The 21578-nt window shown below is 31.8% G+C and overlaps 1 protein-coding gene across 10 annotated transcripts; it reads right to left on the reverse strand.

The window, feature by feature from the left end:
* Positions 1–6330: 6330 nt before the first annotated feature.
* Positions 6331–17266, reverse strand: LOC120093040 (pentatricopeptide repeat-containing protein At2g36240). 10 transcript variants are annotated; one of them, XR_005486255.1, is made up of 6 exons: positions 17049–17244; positions 15313–15420; positions 14511–14663; positions 7151–9260; positions 6837–6892; positions 6331–6562 (listed from the first exon to the last, which is right to left on the reverse strand). XR_005486255.1 is itself a non-coding variant. In XM_039051349.1 (5 exons), the coding sequence occupies exon 5, from the start codon at positions 9244–9246 to the stop codon at positions 7762–7764; it is 1485 nt and encodes a 494-aa protein (XP_038907277.1). In that variant the 5' UTR covers positions 9247–9260; positions 14511–14663; positions 15313–15420; positions 15629–15735; positions 17049–17244; the 3' UTR covers positions 6913–7761. The 10 variants fall into 10 exon arrangements, 7 of the variants coding, with proteins under 7 accessions (XP_038907277.1, XP_038907275.1, XP_038907278.1 ...); XM_039051349.1 differs by lacking the exons at positions 6331–6562; positions 6837–6892 and adding an exon at positions 15629–15735 and having other exon boundaries at positions 6913–9260; XM_039051347.1 differs by lacking the exons at positions 6331–6562; positions 6837–6892 and having other exon boundaries at positions 6913–9260.
* Between the last annotated feature and the right edge of the window lie 4312 nt (positions 17267–21578).

Raw genomic sequence — 21578 nt, forward strand, 5'->3', positions numbered from 1 at the left:
GAAGTGAACAAAACATGATTTTTATTTTTGTTAATTATCAACGTTAATTTACTCAAACTCACGATAGCATCATTCATTGTGCTTCCTCCTCCAAGCATTCACTTTTAACTGTCCTATTATATTTTCGTTAGTTGACTAACAGTCAAGTGAGTTTATTGGATATTTAAAATTATTTTTTAATCCTCATAAACTAAGGTATCCCTTTCGAAACATCCGTGGCCAAAAAAATATTTTAATTAAACATGTCTTGAATAATAAATAGCTACAAACTGACATTGTCTATATAATTTTATTAGACATTTAGAGGTAAAAATGTATCAAAAGAAAAGAAAAATAAGAAAACTAAGAAATCGAAAAAAAAAATACCATTTTGGTCCATATACTTTGAGTTACATTCCATTTTGATTTTTATATTTTAAATTATGTTATTTTAGTCCAAGTACTTTTAATAAATCTTAAATTTAATCTTTCAAAATTAACGTTGTATCAAGATAGGTTAAATAATAATCATAAGGGCAAATATCAATTTATACCCCTGAACTTTAAAAGTTGTATCAATTTAATCCTAAACTAATAGTTGTATCCATTTGAAGCCTAAACTTTAGGATAATATCAATTTAAACCATGAACTTTTGTAAGTATATCAATTTAAATTCTAAACTTTTATAAATATATTCAAATAAAACATAATGAAAGGTTTAATTGATACATTTATGAAACTTAAAGGTTTAAATTGATACATTTATGGAATTCGAGGTTTAAATTGATTCACTTCTAAAAGTTTAAGGTTTAAATTAATATAGTTATTAGTTTAGTATTTAAATCGATACAACTCAAAATTCATGAGTGTAAATTGATATTTTTCCTAACAATAATTTTCATACAAGAGAGAACGCTATGTGAATATATTTTTCACAATTCATAAAATTGAATGTTGATTAAGAGTAAATTATTTTTGAAAAAAAAAAGAAGAAAACTAATTGTAGATACTACATCAAAGGATGTATTTGGTTTAACGGTCTAATTTTGAAAATAATTTATTTTAAAAAATGACTTATTCTGCAACCACTAAAAAGATACCTTTTGAAATACTTCAAAGTTTTATTTTAAACAGTTTAGGGTTTGCTTGGATTGACTTGAGAAAAAAAAATGTTATTAAAAAAACTCATTTTTATTTAAACACTTTTGGTAAAAATGGATTAAAATACCCTTCAAAAGCTATGTTGAGTAGTTGTCAAACACTCTCTACTTCTTCTTAAATAACTTATTTTTTATATTAAACACTTGAAAATATATTTCAAATACACTCTTGAGTTTAAATAAAAATGATTTAAATTTTTTTTTAAGTTAAACAAACCTTAAATCTATTCCAAATGCAAAAACTAAAATTTGATATTTAGAAAGAGAAATTATTTTAAATGATCAATAAAAAAAATATCACAATCTATTTGCGATACACCTCAATAGATTACTATCTCTATCTATCATGATATAAATAGACGCAGATAATAGTCTATCGCAATATATCACATATAGACAGTAAAATTTACTATATTTTGTAAATATTTTGATTCATTTTTTAATATTCGAAACCAATCAATTAAAAATACACGAATTATTATTTTTCCTTTTTTAAAAAAATGGGAATGACGGAAAAATTGTGGAAGTAAAGAAAAATACAAAGGGTGATTGGTACATGTTTGGCATTGAATGTTTGAATTCCGCGACCAAGAAAGATGGATTTCGCTATTTCCTAACACGGCACTCACCTTTTTTTTTTTTTTATTTATTATTTAAATTAAACAATTTTTATAAAAATTATTTTAATTTTTTTTCATGTGGTTCATAATTTTCTAATGGCACTTTGCAAGAAAATTCAGTCATGTAATGTAATTGCTTCAATTTGTCGTCCCACTATTTTGTATGTATCTATCTTCCTTTATTATTTTTTCAAACATTTTTTATAATTATAATTTTAATAATGAAACTTTTAATATTTTAGTATTTTAATTAATAGTTATGTCCAACTTTCGAATCTTTTTTCGAGTCTTAATTTTAGGTTTGATGTAGGATCTAGAAAAAGGTTCAATTTTTTCTTTTGAGTTTGATGAAATGAATCCATTTTTATCTTAAATTCTTCGTTTACGTTAAATGATAGAGAATATCCCGAAGTTCGTCTCTTATTTTGTATATAAAATATGTGACAATAGACCATTTCTCTTATATCGTTTTTTCTTATAACACTTCCTTCACTGTATTAAGAGCATGTTTGGGAATTGAGAACAATATTGAATCATTAAAATCACATTTTTTTAAATCATTTTTCAAAATAAATCAATCCAAGGCATTTTATAATCATTCCAACTCAATTTAGATGATATGAAAATTGCATTTAAACAATAAAATTGAACATTAAATTGATTTTTCATGACTAAAAATATGTTTTAGAGTGATTTTGAATATGACACAATTGATTTTAAGAATTTCAAAATCACTTTCAAACATGCAGTAAGGGTGTCTTTGGTTTAACTTTTCAAGTGTTAAAGTTTTTGTTTAATTTTGAAAATAAGTCATTTTGGAAAAACTTGAAGTGTTTGACAATCCATCAAAATAGTTTTTGAAACACTTTCAAAGTGTATTTTAAACTGTTTTTATATATTAAAAAAAATTTAAATAAAAACAACTTTTTCAAAAAATATTTTTCTCTGTCCAACCAAACCAGACCCTAACTATTACATAACGGAAAAAGAGAAAGAATTAATGAAAATATTAACTATGTAGTCACTCAACTTAAATTTGTAAGTGCTCTATATCTACATGATTAATTATGTAAAAAAGTGTAAGTAAATTAAGTGATCAAGCATTTAGCATTATGAATGTTTTTATTGATTAACATATTGTGTCATATTGTAATGGATGCATATTTTGTGAATTTTAGCTTCATGAAAACACTTTGTAAGATGGGAGTGCTATTTGATTAACATTTTTGAAATGCACTCAAGTTGGTTTCCTTATAATTTCTATATTCATCAATATTTCTTTGATTTGATTATCATATCTATTTTATGAAATGCATTAAACTCCTTTGTCAATTGGCTTCCTTGATGCTTTGTGACAACACTTTGAATGCCACCCATTTTCTTTTTCTAAAATTTATAGTACACAATCTTTTTCATTGCATTTTCTTTTATAGACAAATCAATTATAGGGGCAAAGATGTCTCAATTAAACACAAAATAAACATAATTCAATTGATATAAATTTTGTACAAGTTAACTTCGAGGTCAAAAGCCTCATTTCCTCCACCCTATGTATTTAAAAAAAAAAAAAATGGTTCGTCCTATCCATAAAACTAACATTCTCGATATTATTTGCAATATTTATCGACATGTTGACATTTCCATCGATATTTTCATATTTCAATAACATTCCCATTATTTTGAAAAATCTCTACGAAACATAACAAATAAACAACAGATTGTCACCAATGTGAATATAGATAAATAATAAACATTTTAACTTGGGTAAAAAGCATAAAATGCTTATTTGTTAATTTTAACATTTTCTTCGAATTTTTTGTTTGTTTTATTTTTTTTTTCAGAAATATCCATCGATATTGACATTTTCCTAAAATTGAGATCACAACATTTCTGTTGATATCGTTGATTATAATGCAAAAATCTCCTAAAATTCACTTATGTCAATATCGATCAAATCTAATTAATCAACAATTGAATAAATCTAAAAAAAAAAAAAAAAAGAACTTCAACCTTAGCAAATCTCTCTAAGGCTCAATCAATTTTGCAATATGTCGAAGAATGAAAAATTTTCAAACGATTCTTCAAAAAGATGTTTTGAACATTGCAACATTTATTCAAATATAAAGTATTTGGTGAGTTTTAAATGTTTGAGTAAAAATCAACTTATTTCTCCAAAATTGCGAGAAAAAATCAAAACAAATTAAGTATTTCATCCCTAAAAAATTAATTAAAAACAATGATTATGTGAAAATATATTAACAAAAAAATTAGTCTACTGAATGGGGCGGCCATTGATTCTAATTGTTTTATTTAACGAAGAATTCGAACACACATTTATTTAATTATTATTTTCTTTTCTTTTCTTTTCTTTTTTGGAATATTATGAGAATTTTTTGTTGTGCACACAATCGCCGACCAATTCTTTTAAATCCTTTCTTCAATAATAAAAATAATAAATAAATAAATAAATAAATAAATGCTAGTGCTAAATGAGTGTCGGAAAGTGTAAGATATTTTAAATTACAAAAATAAAAAATGTGAAAAAGTTTATCAAATGCAAGATTTCCAATTGGTCAAAATGAAAAAAAGGTTAGAGAACGTAAAAAAATCAATCCAAACCATTAATGTTTAAAAATGCATTTAATTAGTTCATCTACATACCTAAGAAACTCTCATTCCATCTTAATAAGGTTCTTTTTTGGGTAATGGGGACTAAATTATGTTAGAATTTAAGTATATATTAAAGCTTAGGAATTAATTTATGATAAGGACAACATATCCTACACTTACATCGAATCACCACTTATATGTGTACTCCCGACCGCCTACGAGAGCTTGCTTTTATCAAAGTCTAGAATGAAGTCATATAGATCACATGAATTGCAGATCATCTTTTTGTAAAATACACTTGATGTCAACCTCCTATCGCATCCTTATTCTCCTCACTACTTTTGGTTCGAAATTGTTCAGGATCTCAATCACATAGTTAGGTTTAGACCATGACTTTGGTATCAATTGATAAAGATAATAAAACTTTTACCTGAATCTGCAATGGTATAATATTATCCATTTTGAGTATAAACCCTCGTGAATTTGCTTTTGAAATCACTCAAAAGTCCTCATACCAATTAGTTGTTCTCACTTATATACCATAGATTTTTCCCTTTCCTAATCAATACCTAACAATTTATTTCTTCAACGTTTGGGATTAACATTAAATAAAGCTTTAGCTTTTGGATGGTTTCAATTTTAATACTAAAAAGGAAAGAGAATATTGACTTTTCCTCTTCAATCTATGGTTAAGAAATGGATGATCATCACCCAAAATAACAATGAACTTTTGTGTTATTGTTTTTTAGCAAAACAGATCCCATATGTTATTTATATAGCACCAATAGGAGTGTGTATGGATTGAGTTGGGAGATTTTTTAAACCAATTTAAAAATTTGGGTTGACTACTCGAATGACCTGAAAAAGGTCTCCAACCCAATCCAATCCTTAAAATCCGAATTGGTTTGCGTTGGATTGTCAGGTTACTTTTTTTTTTCTTTTTTCTTTTTTATTACATTTTTTTTATCAACTTCGAATACTTAAATTTGTGTACAACACATACCAATAATTAAAACTTCATAAAACCCGAATGTTAAATATCAAAATCTAAGATATCTATTATAAACTTTATACAAACATTATATATATATATATATATATATATATTAGAAATTTGGATTGGGCCGACCTGAATTATTAATTAATAATATTAGAAATTTGGATCAACCTGAATTTTTTAAAGTGTAACCCGAAATCAACCCAAACCGGAAAAAAAAAAACATAAAAAATTCAACCCAATCCCACCCAAAATTAAGACTAATTCAATCTAACTCTTACAATTTGAATTGGATAGTCCGAATTATTCGAGTTGTCGAGTCATTTTAACACTCTACCAAAAAATATATATATAGCTTGAATTTCCCACTAATCATGATTCCTGGAAAAAAGAGTTACATCCAAAGAGGGTCGTTTGTTTTGGGAGTGCTAGCTGAGATGGTTCAAACAATTAATCAACTTCTTTTGTTTGTTTGCCTTTTATTTATTTTTTCTTTTTCTCTTTGTTACTTTTCTTTGAGTTGACATTTATACTAAAAGTCAAACCATCTTAATCATTAACATAAATTTGATCTTGCATCAAGGTGCAAGTATTCCAAGCTCTAATGTATCATGCTGATGTTTTCTCTCATACCTAAACTTTGATTCAAGAGCTACAGAGCTTGTTCTTGGATCAAGGAAGATTGAATCTTAAAATTCTAGCTTGTGAAAAGTAACTAATTTCTTGAAATTGGTACTTATTGAATTCTTCAACTCTTGAAAAATTCTTTAAAGCTCCAAAGAATCTTTAATATTAAATTCTAGATATTATGAACCTTCTCCAGATCTAAAATGAATAGTCCCCTATCTATAAAGTTCAATAAGCCTTGTGTAGGTCTTGAGCTTAGTTGATGTTGTACTCAATTCTTGAGCTTAGTTATTGAATTCTTCAAAATCGTTTTATTGTGGATGCTATCGAAAGCAACATAAATCGTATAATCCATATGTACTTGTACTATGGATGATTGTGTATATCGCATGGTTATGTATACTAAGATGTGGTTGTTATACTATTATATACACTTTGGTTCACACTAGTGTTGGATTAGTATTTTGCAAAACCCCTCCTTGTACTTCTTCAGGTTCTTGCAGATTTTTTGCAGCAAAAGTTTAGTCTTGTTGGTCCTCTTGGATGTCGGCATGCAGTAGTCGTTGTCCTATAAATTAGACAGATTTTATACTTGTCAACCATGACATAGCATACATAACTTCTAGGAGAATCAAACATAAAGAGGTAAATGCTCGCACGAGGATCATATACCAGTATGCATATAATAGTATAGCATAACCACATCTCAGCATACACAACCGTATACATACACATAAAAGTGCTTGTACTTGTGTTATTTACCTGCTCATCGGCTGACAAAAACTCAAGACAAGTAATTGCAATGTGCGAGATGGTACAAACAAAGACTGAAACCAACTGACCTTATAAACTGCTCACAAAGCCACTACTCCGGATCAGCAACAATGACTCGAGGGATCTGGTGTGCATAATATAAATTTGCTGTCAATCACTGAAACCCTTTGCATCACTTTGATATACTTTGCAGTACTAAGTAAAATCTTACATAAAACTCACTTGTTTTCATACCATTGTCAAGCACGGTCAAAACTTAACCTCTTTTGTATGTATACGAATTACAACATTATTGATGTGTTGATTTGTTTCTTAAATCATAATACAAATGAGTCGTTTCCACTGGTATATTCTCTTAGAGGAATCAGTGGCAAATACTCACCATTGTTCACGTAACAAGGCTTTAATGAGGACATGAAATTCCCCTTTTCAAACAGCATCAATGATCAATGTGAGAATATCCATACACCAAAATCAGTAAACTCTGCTTTCATGAATCTTCAGGTAGTTATCCTTTGTGTTCTTTCAGCCCCTAACAAATCCCCATCATAAATTCTGCCATCAAACATTTCAGCCCCTAACCATCCACTGAAACATTTTTTTTTTTTGTTTTTATTGAAATGGAAACAATCTTTTCATTGATATAATAAAAAGAGAAAAGTGCTCAGACTACAAGGAAACATAGAATCATACAACTCAAGAGAACTATGGATTAGGAGATACACCGGATTATCTCAACTAGGTTGACACAATCTTTGCGCTTGGGACAATGACGCAGCTGGTGAGGCATTGAAACATTATATACCCAAGTTTAGCATAATGGCGACATCAAGCTCAAGTCAAGCACATATCAACACAAATCGTACAGACTTGAATGGTTCTATAATTACCGCGCCACCTTTGAAATAATCCATGATTGGCAAATCACTAGTGTAATTGCAATCATACATAGTGCAGGAGAAGCAATAGTCTCACTTCATGCTTGTTTCAGCATTATGTTACAAACTTTGAACTTGAATGGATGTGATGGTATGAACTTCTCTCATACGCATTCGACAACCGATCCATTAACCTGTTATATGTTGCAATATCAGGTATAAAATCCTTATCCAACATCTCCTCCACAAGCCTTTGCCCTTCCACCTTGTTGCCTTCCATGGTGTAACCAGAAACTAAAGTGTAGTATGTTTTGTTGTCTGGTTCGAACCCCTTGCTTGAAGCCAACAATCTCAACTTATTAGCTTCCACGGTTTTCCTCACATTGCATAGATCTTGGAGAAGAAAGTTCAAAGTTACACTGTCAGGAACCATACCTACTTTCAGCATCCTCTCTGTTACATTCATTGCATCATTCACTCTCCCTTCTTTCCTCAGTCCATCTATCAAAGTGGTGGAAGTAATGAAGCTGGGAACATTTCCTTCCATCCACAGCTCGTACACAACTTCCATAGCTTTGGCTGCATTCCCTTTCCCACAAAGCATTTCAATAACTCCAAAGTAATCATAATCCTTGGGCAATACTAGCTTCCTCGAAAAATCAATCAAAATTTCACATGCCTCACCAATTTTGCCTTCTCTACTGAGCCCATCCATTACAATTTCACAGGTGACACTAGAGAATTTGCATCCCAGCTCAATCATCTCATAAGCCAGGGCAACGCCATCCTCAAACTTTCCCTCCCTGAAGAATCCTTTAATCAGTGTATTGAAACTTATCACATTTGGGCTACAGCCCTTTTCCCTCATCTCCTTAAACAACTCTAATGCCAGTGCAAACTGTGAATTGCGACAATACCCGCTAATCAAAATGTTAAAAGTGTACACATCAGGCTTAACCCGATCGCGAAGCATCCTATCATAAAACCCCAAAGCCTTGTTAAATCTACCAGACTTCACAAACCCATTAATCAAAACATTATAGACCACCACACTAGGCTTCCCATCAATCAATTTTCTCATGGAGTCAAAAGCAAAAATAGCCTCATCCAATTTCCTAGCTCTACAATAGGCACTAATGGAAATTTGAAAAATGGATTCTGTTTGAGGGCAAGAAAAAATACCATCGGAGCAGGGGCAAGGAGAGGAGGCCAAGAAATTAAGAAGGGACTTGAGCTCAATGAAACGATCTGTGGTCACGAGGGTCCTGGCCATCCACACAAACGTAGAGTGATTGTGGCGGAAGGAATCAATGGTGGAAGCCCAATTGAAGATATGGAAGTCATAGTGAGTGAATTTGGGGTGAAAATGAAGCTTCGATTTGAGGAAATGGAGGAGATTATTAGGCGTGATGGGAAGCGTGAGGTGGGTTTTGAGGAAATGGAGGAGTTGAGTGTAATGGTGCGGAGAAGAAAGGGCGATATTCAGAAGCGGGGCCACAGGGGTTTGAGGAGAAGGGGGCAAAATTGCATCGGGCAATGGAGATGGGGATGTTGATTGAGGGGTTTGAAGCTTTCTCAGGATAGGTGGGAGCTTTTTCATTACAGATTAGAACTCTGCAGAAATGGGGAAACTGAGATCAATTAGCTCATATAGTTTTTAACAAATAGATGTAAAAATTAACTGCTTAAAATCTATAAGATGGTAGCAATTCCCTAGGTTTGAAATTCATTGTTTTTTCAAAACAATCGCAAACAAAAATACAAATCTTTGCAAAAAATTTTAAAACAACCATCAAACTTTTAGAAAATCATGAACTTTCCATTAAAACTTTGTTACAAACAATGCTTTCAAAACTAGAATCCATTAATCAAATGAGCTTTCAAAACCAAACAATTCAATTGAACAAAGCTTCCATTTAACCAAAACTTCCAAACTCAAACAATAAATTGTTTAATATTTGTATTTTTTTAATTGAAACGAACTTTCATTGAGGAAAAAATGGAAAACCAAGACCACAAAAAATGGTACTCACTCCACGGACTCCAGCTATCATCCAATATTTGTAAAAGAACACAACTTTTGAAGACTTTCAACGAACAAAAACTTTCTAGTTTTTCAATAAAAAAAAATATCTAAAGAATTCCAATAAAACAAAACTTTTGATTGATCAATACTTTCAATTTGACCAATACTTTTAATCAATTAATAATCAAATATCAGAATGGGTAGTACATAATTGGAGTAGCCTAGACATATGTGGTTACCTACTGGTAACACCAATCAATTATTCATGATGTCAATTAGAAATCGATTAGAACATTTAGTACAGTTGCATAAGTGTGAGGTGAGGCCACGTCTTCCCACAAATAAGTTTCAAACAGATAAGATTACTGTCAATTTCAAATTTGGCTACTACATAATAAGCATACAATTCCAAAAACAAAAAGTGGCACAATGAAAAACCCTACCAAATCGACCAAAATTCTTTCAGAAACTTTCGGAACAAAACATTTAGATTCAAATAGCGATTTCAATAAATACTTAATCAAATCAATACATACGAACTTAACAATAATTCTCAAGATTAACAAACCCAAAAAAAAAATACTTTCAATTCTAAATCAATCGCAACACTTCAAAAGAAAAAAAAAATCATTAAATACAGTCACATACTTTCATTTACCAAAGACCATTAAAACATACAAAATAATTTTAATCAATTCTCAAACCATATATCAAACATGCTTTTAGAAATTTGTCAAATACCAATAATCAAAACATAACTTTATCAAAATACCTTGATCGAAAACCTACCGTGAATAAAAGTTCCAACAACATCCTAGAAGCGTAAACAATAAAGACTATGTTTATATGTCAAAACTACTTAGAGATGGTTCATAAAGGATATTCTTAATCGAAATCAACTACAGACCTTAATCGAATACTATGAAACTGACCCAAACATACCAATAGAATAGTTTCAATTGTTAGAATCTAATCTGAACTCTTCAATCCAATCCGAAAGAAAATTAGAGCAATAATGCTCACTAAAACTTGCAAAAACGGGATATGCACCTTCCTGGTTAGTGACCAAAAGCATCCAAACTTGCAGATATGATCTTATGAGTTGTAGAAAATATGATTTGAGGCCAATCGAAGCGTGGGTCACAAACCGAAACGATTTTGAGATCGTTCAAAAATTCCTTCGTTGCTAGAGCAACGAAATCGCGGGTCTAGGCACTGCTGCAAGGGGAGTTTGGACCACCGTGGAGAATCGCGTCGCATAAGCACATATGGGTTGACGCAAAAAACCCTGCCACGAGCTCTAGCTATTGTGGGTCGTCAGAGGTGGTCGTTGTCGCTCGCAGGTCACCCACAGCAAATGGATGCCATGGGTCTCGCATGGGTATTGACAAAAATATCGAGCAAAAGGCGGCGGCGTGATGGGGGTGTTCGCTAGAGAAGTTAATGCAGTCGTGGTCACCGTCTTAACATTGCTGGTAGAGGATAAACTCGCCCCTCGTCTTCGTCGAAGGCTCGCCAGCGGTGGCTAGAGAAGGAACTCCAATAGAGAGTGCGGGGATGACGATTATGAGGAAGAGTGGGAAAAATTTTAAAAGAAAAATATTTAATGTATCTCGAAAATTATGGGTGTTCAAATTCGAAAAAACCGATCATGCGGTTTGATTTGTATTTTCATCTAATATAACCCAAACGAACCTAAATCAACCCGAATTTATTATTAACTTTAAAATATATTTTTTATTACATATAACATGATTATTTATACCTATATTGATTATAATTTTATTTAATTCAAATATTTTTTTAATAATTTATTATTCAACAATTCTTAAAAGTAGTTTTTTTCACTTTAGAAAAAAAAATTTCACTATATAAATTGAAATTGAGTTGTTAATCTTAATTTAATATATGAAAATAACTAAATAAGATTATAACTTGTTTCACATCAAAATTTAAATAAAGAAAAGATGGGATTTAGAGTTTAGGGTTTAGAGTCCGAACAAAACTAGATTTGTTGCAATAAAAAATTACAACCATAACTCGACTTTCAAGATCACTACTGCAATTAAGCACTTTAGAGTTTTCCTCCTAAAATCAAACACTTGATGAGTTCAAACCCCTTCAAGGTCTCTTTACTAAATTAAGATTACCAAAAAAAAAAAAAAAAAACTCTATGAATTCTTTTTTTGACTTTTCATATTTATCAAAGAACTTCATCTTCCCTTTTATCTCTATTTTTCACATTTACCAAGTAATTTCACCTTCTCTTCCTTTTCATATTTATCGACGAACTCCATCTTACAACCTTAAACCTCAAACATAAACTTACTAACTCCAACATATTAACTCCATACTTATCAACCCCACTTGATAGGCCGAACAACCTCTATAAGTATGCGATTTTCCAAACTTAAAGAGAATTATCTAGAGGTTAAGGATAATAAATGCAACTTCTAAAAGTTTACTAGCATTTTTTTAATGAAATACTACCAATTTTCGTCCATACACCAACAATAAGGATATTTCTTAACATTTTTTTAAGTTAAAAGGTATAAATAAAACTTTTGATAGTTCATTTATGTTTTTTAAATGAAAGTACAAATGATTTCCATCTAAAATTAGCGGTAAAGGTATTTTGAACTTTTCTTTCTCAAGAAAATTTTAAAACTTAGAAAGTTCAACGTCATTTTTGAAACACATAAGATAAGGAATTTTCAAAACAAAACTGCCAACTTAATCCAACCCTAAATAATTTCAAGCTCATCCAAAAACTTACTCAACTAGGACTATGTCTTCATCATGAAGATCTCGACAACAATATGACATCAAAACCAATTCCAACTCGTTGACTCGTGGTTAGCTAAAGTAAATTTAATCATTTTCTTTTTTTTGACAAGTTAGCTTAAGCACAGTTGACTAAATCTCACAAAACATGGAAATTTACGCCGATGACCTAATATTTCGACCCATAATGCCAAATGATCCAATTTTATAAAAAACTGTCAATTCACCTCCTGATGACATTATCACGATGTGAGATTACAAAAATGCCCCTCCAATCTATACGATATTTGTGCGCTCAAACGCAACGATCATCCCAATTGCTCAAAATTCTCGTGTAGTGTTGTTCAATCTCGCTATGCAAAACCATCATCTATCTACTGACGTAATTTGAAGTTATTGGATAAGTGAATGTAATTTATCTTGTTGTAGTGTTACGTCTATTTAGGTTGGTTTTGTTTGCAAAGTTCTTGATTTCGTCTGTTCTGTTAGTTTCGTTTGCGAAGTTCTTGATATCGTCTGTTTAGGTTGGTTTCGTTTGCAAAATTCTTGGTTTCGTCTATTTAGGTTAGTTTCGTTTGTTTAGGTAGGTTTCGGGGTTTAATCGATCCCCATCTGTTTTTTATTTTGGGCTTCAATGTGTTTTTGATGTGTTCTACATTGGTTGAGAACGACAAAGATATAGTTAGAGCCAGACAAAGTAAAGAGCGAGTTTTGTGAGAGCAAGATGGACGAGAGCGACATAAGCGAGATTGGCGAGAGCGAGACTTTAGCAGTATGTATTGTTAGTGATTCTTTTAAGTATGAACCTGTTAACTGATAAATTGAATGTTCATACAATGCAGAAGTAATTCAAGATGTCAAAAACTTTGAAAATACGTGAAGCTGATAGGTTTCCCGGGCAAGTAATGAGCCTAGCCCATGTTGTGAATGCCAACAAGATTGTGAAAGAGAAACTTACCAAAAGGCAGTTAGAGATGTTCAAGAGCAATTTTTGGGCAATTTATAGACATTGAATTTGTATTCAACAACCCACTTATCCACCATATGTTATTAATGGAAATAAAGAAGCAGAGAGCGAACTCGATTAGTTTCTTTGTCAGAGGAAAGGTCGTCACATTTTCGAAGGACGATTTTTTATTGGTAACTGGTTTGTGGCGATCCCTTACGCGAGTTGTACGGAGTGAGGAGTTCTCACAAGAACTTGCGACGAGGTACTTTGGTAATCAGTCGACCTCAGACGCATTCCACCTGAATTTACTGGAAAAAGAATACAAGAATTTGGTATTTGAAAACGATGATGATGCTATTAAAATCACCCTAGTATATTACACAGAGGTTGCAATGATGAGTAAAAGAACAAGCAAAAGAGTGTTGTCGATCATACTGAAGATGTTGAAGACATGGACTATTACAACAGTACACTCGACGCCCTCAAGACTGCACTGAATGATAAGGTTGGTTTATACAAGGGGAAGGCGAGAGGAAACAAAAATTATGTTGTGAAGTACTCACTCCGTGGATTTCCCCAAGCATTCTAGGTAGATGTTACTTAACTTAACTTTATCTTTGGTTTAATATTAATATAGTTATAAATACGAGTTGTTTCATATTTAGGTGTGGATGTACGAGATCCTATCGTCGATACCAGGGAATATGGTAACACATAGACGATCAGTTGATCTATATTACGGTGGTCATGCTCCCACTCGATGTCATTCAAAGTACTTAAGAGAGACATCTTTGAGTCTCAAAATGTAAGTGTAATCTAGCAACAATATGTTTATTCGGTTGTTAAATGTACACTAACCATCTTATTAGGTTGGATTCTTAATGCAGGAGAATCTTGTCATGTCCGAAACTAAAAGGAGTTTTGGGACACCCCAATTGATAAATGGGTTATGGGACAAGTACATTCCGACACCGAGAGTTCAGGGAGCTCTAGTAGTTCAGACAATAGTTATGAAGGTAGGAAAGGTGATGAGCAAAATAATTTAGAAGGTGGAGTGAGGGACAACGAATCTAATGTGGCCATGAACATCCACCGGTCTACTTACACCCTTAGCGAGGATATGTTTCATGATGTGTTGGTGGGTGACGTACATCCTGAGCTTGAGGAGGAGCATTCTGTCCCCGAGGAAGATCGTTTTGAGCCTGAAGTTTCGAATGGCAGGGAGGGAGCCAATGTTGATCTTCTTGTATATTTGTACCTGCAGAATATTGACAGCTCAATATCGAACTTGGATGGCGATGTACCAAAATTAGAGACGAACACGAAAGACATCAAAGCACAATTGTCAACCATTTTGTCTTTATTACAGTTTATGAAAGGTTCAACAGTGTTCGAGGTGACGAGGTCCTCCACTCCACATACAGGTCTCACAATGACACCATGTCACCTATCCCGCCTCTACTTAGGTCACCTACCCTACCTACACCTAGATTGCCTATCCCACCTCTACCTAGGTCGCCTACCCCATCTCGACCTAGGTCACCTGTATAACCTGACACCGTACATCCAGATTCATCTATACAACCTGAGGAGTTTGAGTTTCTACTTTCTAAGAAACACTTTGACACCATACAACTCGATTCACAGGTATGATCATTATTTGATTCAAAAATCTCTTTCTTCATATTTGTTATTTAACATTTCCATAATGTTTCGATTTTAGCGTTACATATGACTGAACTCTATAAAGATCTTCCCGCAAAAGAAGGAAGCAAACACCACCGTCATTCCGTATGTACTGTGGAGGGGCTTCATAGTAAAGCTTATATTTAACTCTCATAACAATATCAAACTCTAAACAATTTATATTTACAATCCTATAAATGTGAGCTTTAAGTTCTTCATACTTCAATGTAGTAGGCACAATAATTCCTTTTAGCTTGCCTCCAACATACAAATATTGGTTCTCATCCCAATCACCTCCATATCAAATTAGTAGACCCTTTTCCGTCATTCTACAAAGCAAAAGAACATTTTTTTAGTAAGCAAATGAATATCATCAAATACACATAGATCTCTCTTGTTGTCGCTCTCAATTGCTCTCACTCTCATAACTCTCATTGTTGCCTCTCACTGTCACTCCCTCTCTCTCTCTCGCTCTCTTTCTCCACCTTTCTCATTGTCGCTCTCTCCCACACCCCTTTCATTGTGCTATTTACATACCTTTTTTGAGACAATGTTCCTACAAACACCAATGAAATCACGTTCAAGAAAAGTTTGTTCCGTTCTGAAAAACCTATTTCGAAAACTCCGATTGGTTCCGAAAAACTCTGTTCAAATGAAGTTTAGATTTTAAAGAATTCACCATTACAAGTTTACTGTGTGTTAACAATTTTAAATTGTAAACAAATGAATTCATGAAAATTGTCAAATCAATCGTACAGTGACAAACAATCACATCACAATAGAAGATAGACAAACAGCGAGAGTGAGACAATTATCAGGGACAATTCTTGTAATCTCATAATGTCTTGATAGTTTTTAAAAAATCGGGTCATTTAGCATTATAAGCCAAAATATTAGGTCATCGACCCAAATTTCCCACAAAACAACCTACCTTACCTCAAAACATTTGAGTGTCAAGAAAACTCATAAGATACTAAATCTTAGGTAGGTGACCATTATGGATTGAACGAACCCATTCTCTCTAAGTTTGATATTAAACTCATGACCCTTTTTTGACCATTAGGCCAACCCATGGTGGTTTAAGTAAACTCTTTACATGTATACACAAATATCAATTCAAAGGCCAACACATAACAAGCATAGAAGTGTTTTGTTCCTAAAAGTAGTAATTATTATTGACTTGTAAAAGCTATTAACGTTCTTGTAGACATTAAAGCCATCCAGCAACCCCTTCATTCTAAAGAATAAAAAACTGTTTTACAGCAATTTCCAAACCTTTCAACTTAAACTCAAGACCTATTGTGATTATCCCACACCTACCTTCTTATTGGCTTATCATATCAACACAACATCCAAAAACCTAAAAGATTGTATTATCTTTTCAATCCCTTCTCAACCAAATTCAATCGAGATGAACTAAACAGCTACCCAACATTCAAAGGTCACAGTAAATCCAAAGCACAGAAAAATGCAGAACAAATGAAGAAGGATCAGTGTGAAGGTATGATCAATGAAGGAAGAATGAAAGCAGAAAGCAAATGTTTGAGGCAGAGGGAAATGCCACAAAAAAGAAAAAACAAGTGTCGGGCGAAGTCTAGATTAGCATCCAATGTTAGAATGCAACCCACGCCTTTTATTCAAACCCGTTTGTTGTTACCAAAAAATTTCTGTAGAAGAGGTTGCGAAAGTCACAATGCGATGACTCTCAGCAAGGACAGGGGCCCTCTTCCATTATTCCCTTTCCCTCAAACCTCAAACATCGTCTCTACCAACATAATCTTACTTCTCAAACCTTTTACTTAATCAACATCATATCCTTGATGAGTTTAGAACCAAGAAAAGATTGTGCACAGAAGGAAATCACGGAATAGCGAAAAAAAATGCATACTTTGTAATGGAAATTAGAAGCTAAAATGATACGCAATTGCAAAATGTTGAAAGGATCAGAGAGTGGTACCTCGATGACGACTCTGAAATGGAGAGGCTGATTTGAGCTTGCGAACTTTTCTAGGGTTTTGGGTTCATATCCCTAGAAATCTTCGTGCAACGACGGCGTTTCCTCGTGGCTAACTTCAAAATCGGGAAATTCGAAATTCCCTATGGTTCGGGTTAGGGTTTTGGCAAACGTCGCCCCATAACTAAAAGAGAAATTGATATTTTTGACCCCTACATTTTAATTTTTTTTTATTATTTTTTTTTGTAATTTTGAATCATTTTGAAAATTTTATTTTTTCGGACCCATGATGAAAGTGATGCAAGCATTATAAACTTTTTCACATATAATTACTATCTTGCCCTCACATCACTTAATTAAATTAGGGGACGTATGGATTAGGATTGGCAACGGGACGAGGCGAGGCTGGAGATGCACTCCCCGTCCCCGTGGAAATTTATAATCCACTTCCCTACCCCATTTTCCGTTTTGGGGAGTCGAGGTCAGAAAATTCCCGTTTGAGATCGTTCTTGTGGAAATTTTCTCCGTTATATTTTATATTTTTAATATTTATTTATTTAAAATCAATTAAATTTTAGTATTTATATTCAAATTTTAAATATTTAATATAACAAAATAGTATTATTATTATTTTATTTATTTAAATTAATAATTAAAAACATTTTAGATTTCATAAAAAGTTTAATATAATTATATTACGAAATAAATTTAAAAAAAATTTTAAAAAAAATTAAAAGAATAAAACGAGCTACTGTTTTATATATATCCTAAAAGTAATTTTATAAGTTCATGAATTATGTTGTTTTCCAATTAGTTTATATTCATGAATTTGTCACTTTATACTCACTTGCTTACATATTTTATTTCTTTCTATTTGTCAGATTTTATGTCAATGGCCTTGAGTACAAATTGCCCCATGTTTAAATGGAAATTCAAAGAACTTAGGTTGGGTTTTTTCAAAGCATAAACTTGTGGAGTATAGTTGTTTTTGTTGAGTATTAATCGTCAGATCTATCGTTTTCTTTGCATTGGACTCACTTCTTTGTATACTGTGTTGAATGCTGCCTTTTTCTCGTTGCTTTTGCAAATTTTGTAGATTTTTACTTTCAAAATAGTCTCTAATTCCACTGTTCAAGTACGGATTGAAAAGTTTTCTAATAAATAAGTTTTGCAATCTCTGTAGTTATGTAATGTGTATATTTCTTTGTATCTTTCTTTTGAAAAATTAAATAGAATTGCATTTCACATTTTCTAAAACATATTAGCATGAGGTTTGGTTTTCTTGTAAGATGATATTTCACGTTTGTGCGTTATTTACGATAGAAATGCATTTCACGTTTGTGCGTTATTTACAATTTGCATTTCATGTTTGTGCATTATTTTGCGATTTGCCTATTTTTGTTCTTAGAAGAGAGGGATCTATTACTCAACCTTTTCTTTTCCTCTATCATTTTGTTACACTTACACCATTTTCTCCTTCCTCCTTCAAGAATTCTTTGTTAAAAATCCACTCAACAAAGTTCTTTTTGTTTAGTTTCTCTAATGGTTGTGTTGTACTTTACTATCAAATGTAAAATGACTCGTTGATTCTTAATTTGTTCAAAAGATTATTACAACTTGAAGTATTTTTGATTTCAAGTAAACTCTTAGCTGTATATATGTGATTAACTTGAGACCAATATTACCTTGCAGAGCCGATTGAAGTTTTTTTTCTCTGCTTCTATAGAAAAGTTTTCTCCATGGTGATTATGCTTCCTTCTTTGAGGAAATTGACTATGCTTCCTTCTTCAATATTGATCTTTAAAGTAATAATTTGGTTTTGTTTACCCATTAAGCATAATGATTTGTGGCATTCAAAAATATTGGTGCCAATCTATCGACAAGATTTTCAATGTAAGTTTTTGTTTTTTCTTATCTAATTATAAACTGTTTAATCTTTATTCTTCTTGCATTTTACTCGTCTTTATATCTCTACAATAACTTAATGGTGTATATGACCTTTTACCCTTGAAAAAAAATACTTAGTTATTACATGTGTAGCATACTAAAAAACTAATTTCTTTTAATTTAGTTTCATGAGCCATTGTAATGATATCCATCAAATTTCTAGTTTGTTCTTTTCTATAAAAAAAAGTTCTAGTTTGTTCTAAAGTATTAGATTAGATTAAATGTTAGAAAAATATGTGCATAATTTTAAATAGTGTTTTTCTTCTTTTGGGACTAAGAACAAAATATGCTAAAGAATCAGAGGCTCAGGTTGCTTTCTTGAGTTCAAGTTGGGGTGGTGATGCCGACGACTTCATTAGAAAAAAGCTAGATATGGTGAAATTGACGATTGGACTTCATGAAGTATTTAAGCTCAAAAAGACAATTATTAAAGGTCAAAAAGTAATTTTAAGGTTTTAAAGTCTTGTACTTATTATAGTGTTTATCCTTGTAAATTGAATATAGCTTGTGAAGGAACAAATAATTATATTAATTTTGTTGAAGTGAATTAGTTATTGTGATGTTTGTTGAAAGTCGTGTATACAAATATTTATTACTTTTATTATATCCATATAAATATCTGTTAGTCAACCTTCTTCCATCGGTTAGTACCCTTATAATGTCGGTTTTTGGCTCACATTATAGCCTAGTTTTGTACTAGTGATAATAGGTTTATATTTAAATTGAATATTATTTTTAATTGATGAAATATTTTTACCAACACTTACATATGTTGCGAAAAATACTTGCAATGACCATTGATCCACATTTAGCAACAATTTTATATGTTGCTAAAACTTAACTTTTAGAGACAAATTTTCAATATTACTGTATAACACAAATAGCAACAAAACATATGTTGCTAAAAGTACATTTTTAGTAACGCGTTAGCATCAATAAAAGTCACGTTTTAGCGGTGCATAGTTAGTATGTCACTAAAACTTTTGACGACACACTTCTACTTATTGCTAATATTTTTAGCAACGTTCTTTTGCTTTTAGCAATGCGCTTTACTCATTACTAAAAGTTATTTTTCTTGTAGTGGGTTGGGTTGTCGAGTTATAACTTATTTTTTCTTATTAATTTTAAATACGTAAATTTTCTACAACATTGGGCTAATAACTAATCATAAAATTCAAATGTTAAAAACCAAATATCTATGATATTTATTAGGGGTGTACATGAGTTGGGTTGGATTGGATTGAGGGTGTTTTTTGGACCAACCCAAAAATTCGGGTTGGTTTGATTGACAACCTAAATGACCCAAATAAAGTTTCCAACCCAACCAACCCGACCCTTAAAATTCGGATTGGGTTGGGTTGTCGGATTATAACATATTTTTTATTTAATGAAAAATATGTAAATTTATATACAACATATGAGTAATAACTAAAATCTCATAAAATTAAAATGCTAAATACCAAATATCTGTAAAATTTATTGTAAACTTTAAACAAAGACAAATATCATAACAATTTTAAAAGAAAGATATTAAAAATCCACAAATTAATCAATACAAAGTAATCAAACATTAAACAAAGAGCAATATATATAATTCGGGTTGGGTTGGGTCAACCCAAATTTTTTTTTAACCAACCCACAATCCAACCAAACCCAACCCAAGAACAAAACTAACCCAACCTAACCCTTACATTTTGGGTTGAGTAGTCCGGGTTGTTTGGGTTGTCAGGTTATTTGAACACCCCTAATATTTATTACAAACTTTAAACAAATACTGTTGTAATATAGAACTTTTTCTCTATTTCTTGTGATGATTTTACAAGAGGGAGCATCCCTTATATATACAACTATGATAGCTAATTAAGAAAAAATTTATAACAATAAAAAAAATGTAAATATGGAAAGAATAAAAGTAAACCCAAATTACAGGGAATAAAATCATATGTACAAGGTAAGAGGTGATTTTCCATATTCAACACTCCCCCTCAAGGTGTACAATATATGTTGATTAAGTCCAGCTTGATTTTTAAGTCTTCAAACATATTCTTGGAAAGGGCCTTTGTTAGTATGTCAGCAATTTGTCTCTTGGTAGGTATGTAGTTGAGTGAGATGCTTTTGTTTTCAATTTTTTCTTTAATAAACTGCCGATCAATGTCCACATGTTTTATGCGATCATGATGGACTGGGTCTTTGGCGATACTGATAGTAGCTTGATTATCACAGTGTACCTCCATTAGTTCTTCTGATTTGATTTTAAGTTCAGATAGAATGCTTTTGAGCCACATTCCTTCACATATTCCTTGAGCTAGAGCTCTTAGTTCTGTTTCGGCACTGCTTCTGGATACTACAGATTGTTTCTTGCTTCGCCAAGTGACTAAATTTCCCCAAACAAAGGTACAATATCCGAAAGTTGACCTTCTGTCTATTTTTGAGCTTCGACATCTGTGAAGATTTTGATGTTTCTTCTCTTAGATTGCTTGAAGTATAATCCCTCTCCTAGAGTTCCTTTCAAGTACCTGAGTATTCTGTATACAGCTTGCATATTGTCTTCTGTTGGACTGTTCATAAATTGACTTACAAAGCTAA

Source organism: Benincasa hispida, chromosome 12 (genome assembly GCF_009727055.1).
Source record: "Benincasa hispida cultivar B227 chromosome 12, ASM972705v1, whole genome shotgun sequence".
Classification (NCBI taxonomy): Eukaryota; Viridiplantae; Streptophyta; class Magnoliopsida; order Cucurbitales; family Cucurbitaceae; genus Benincasa; species Benincasa hispida.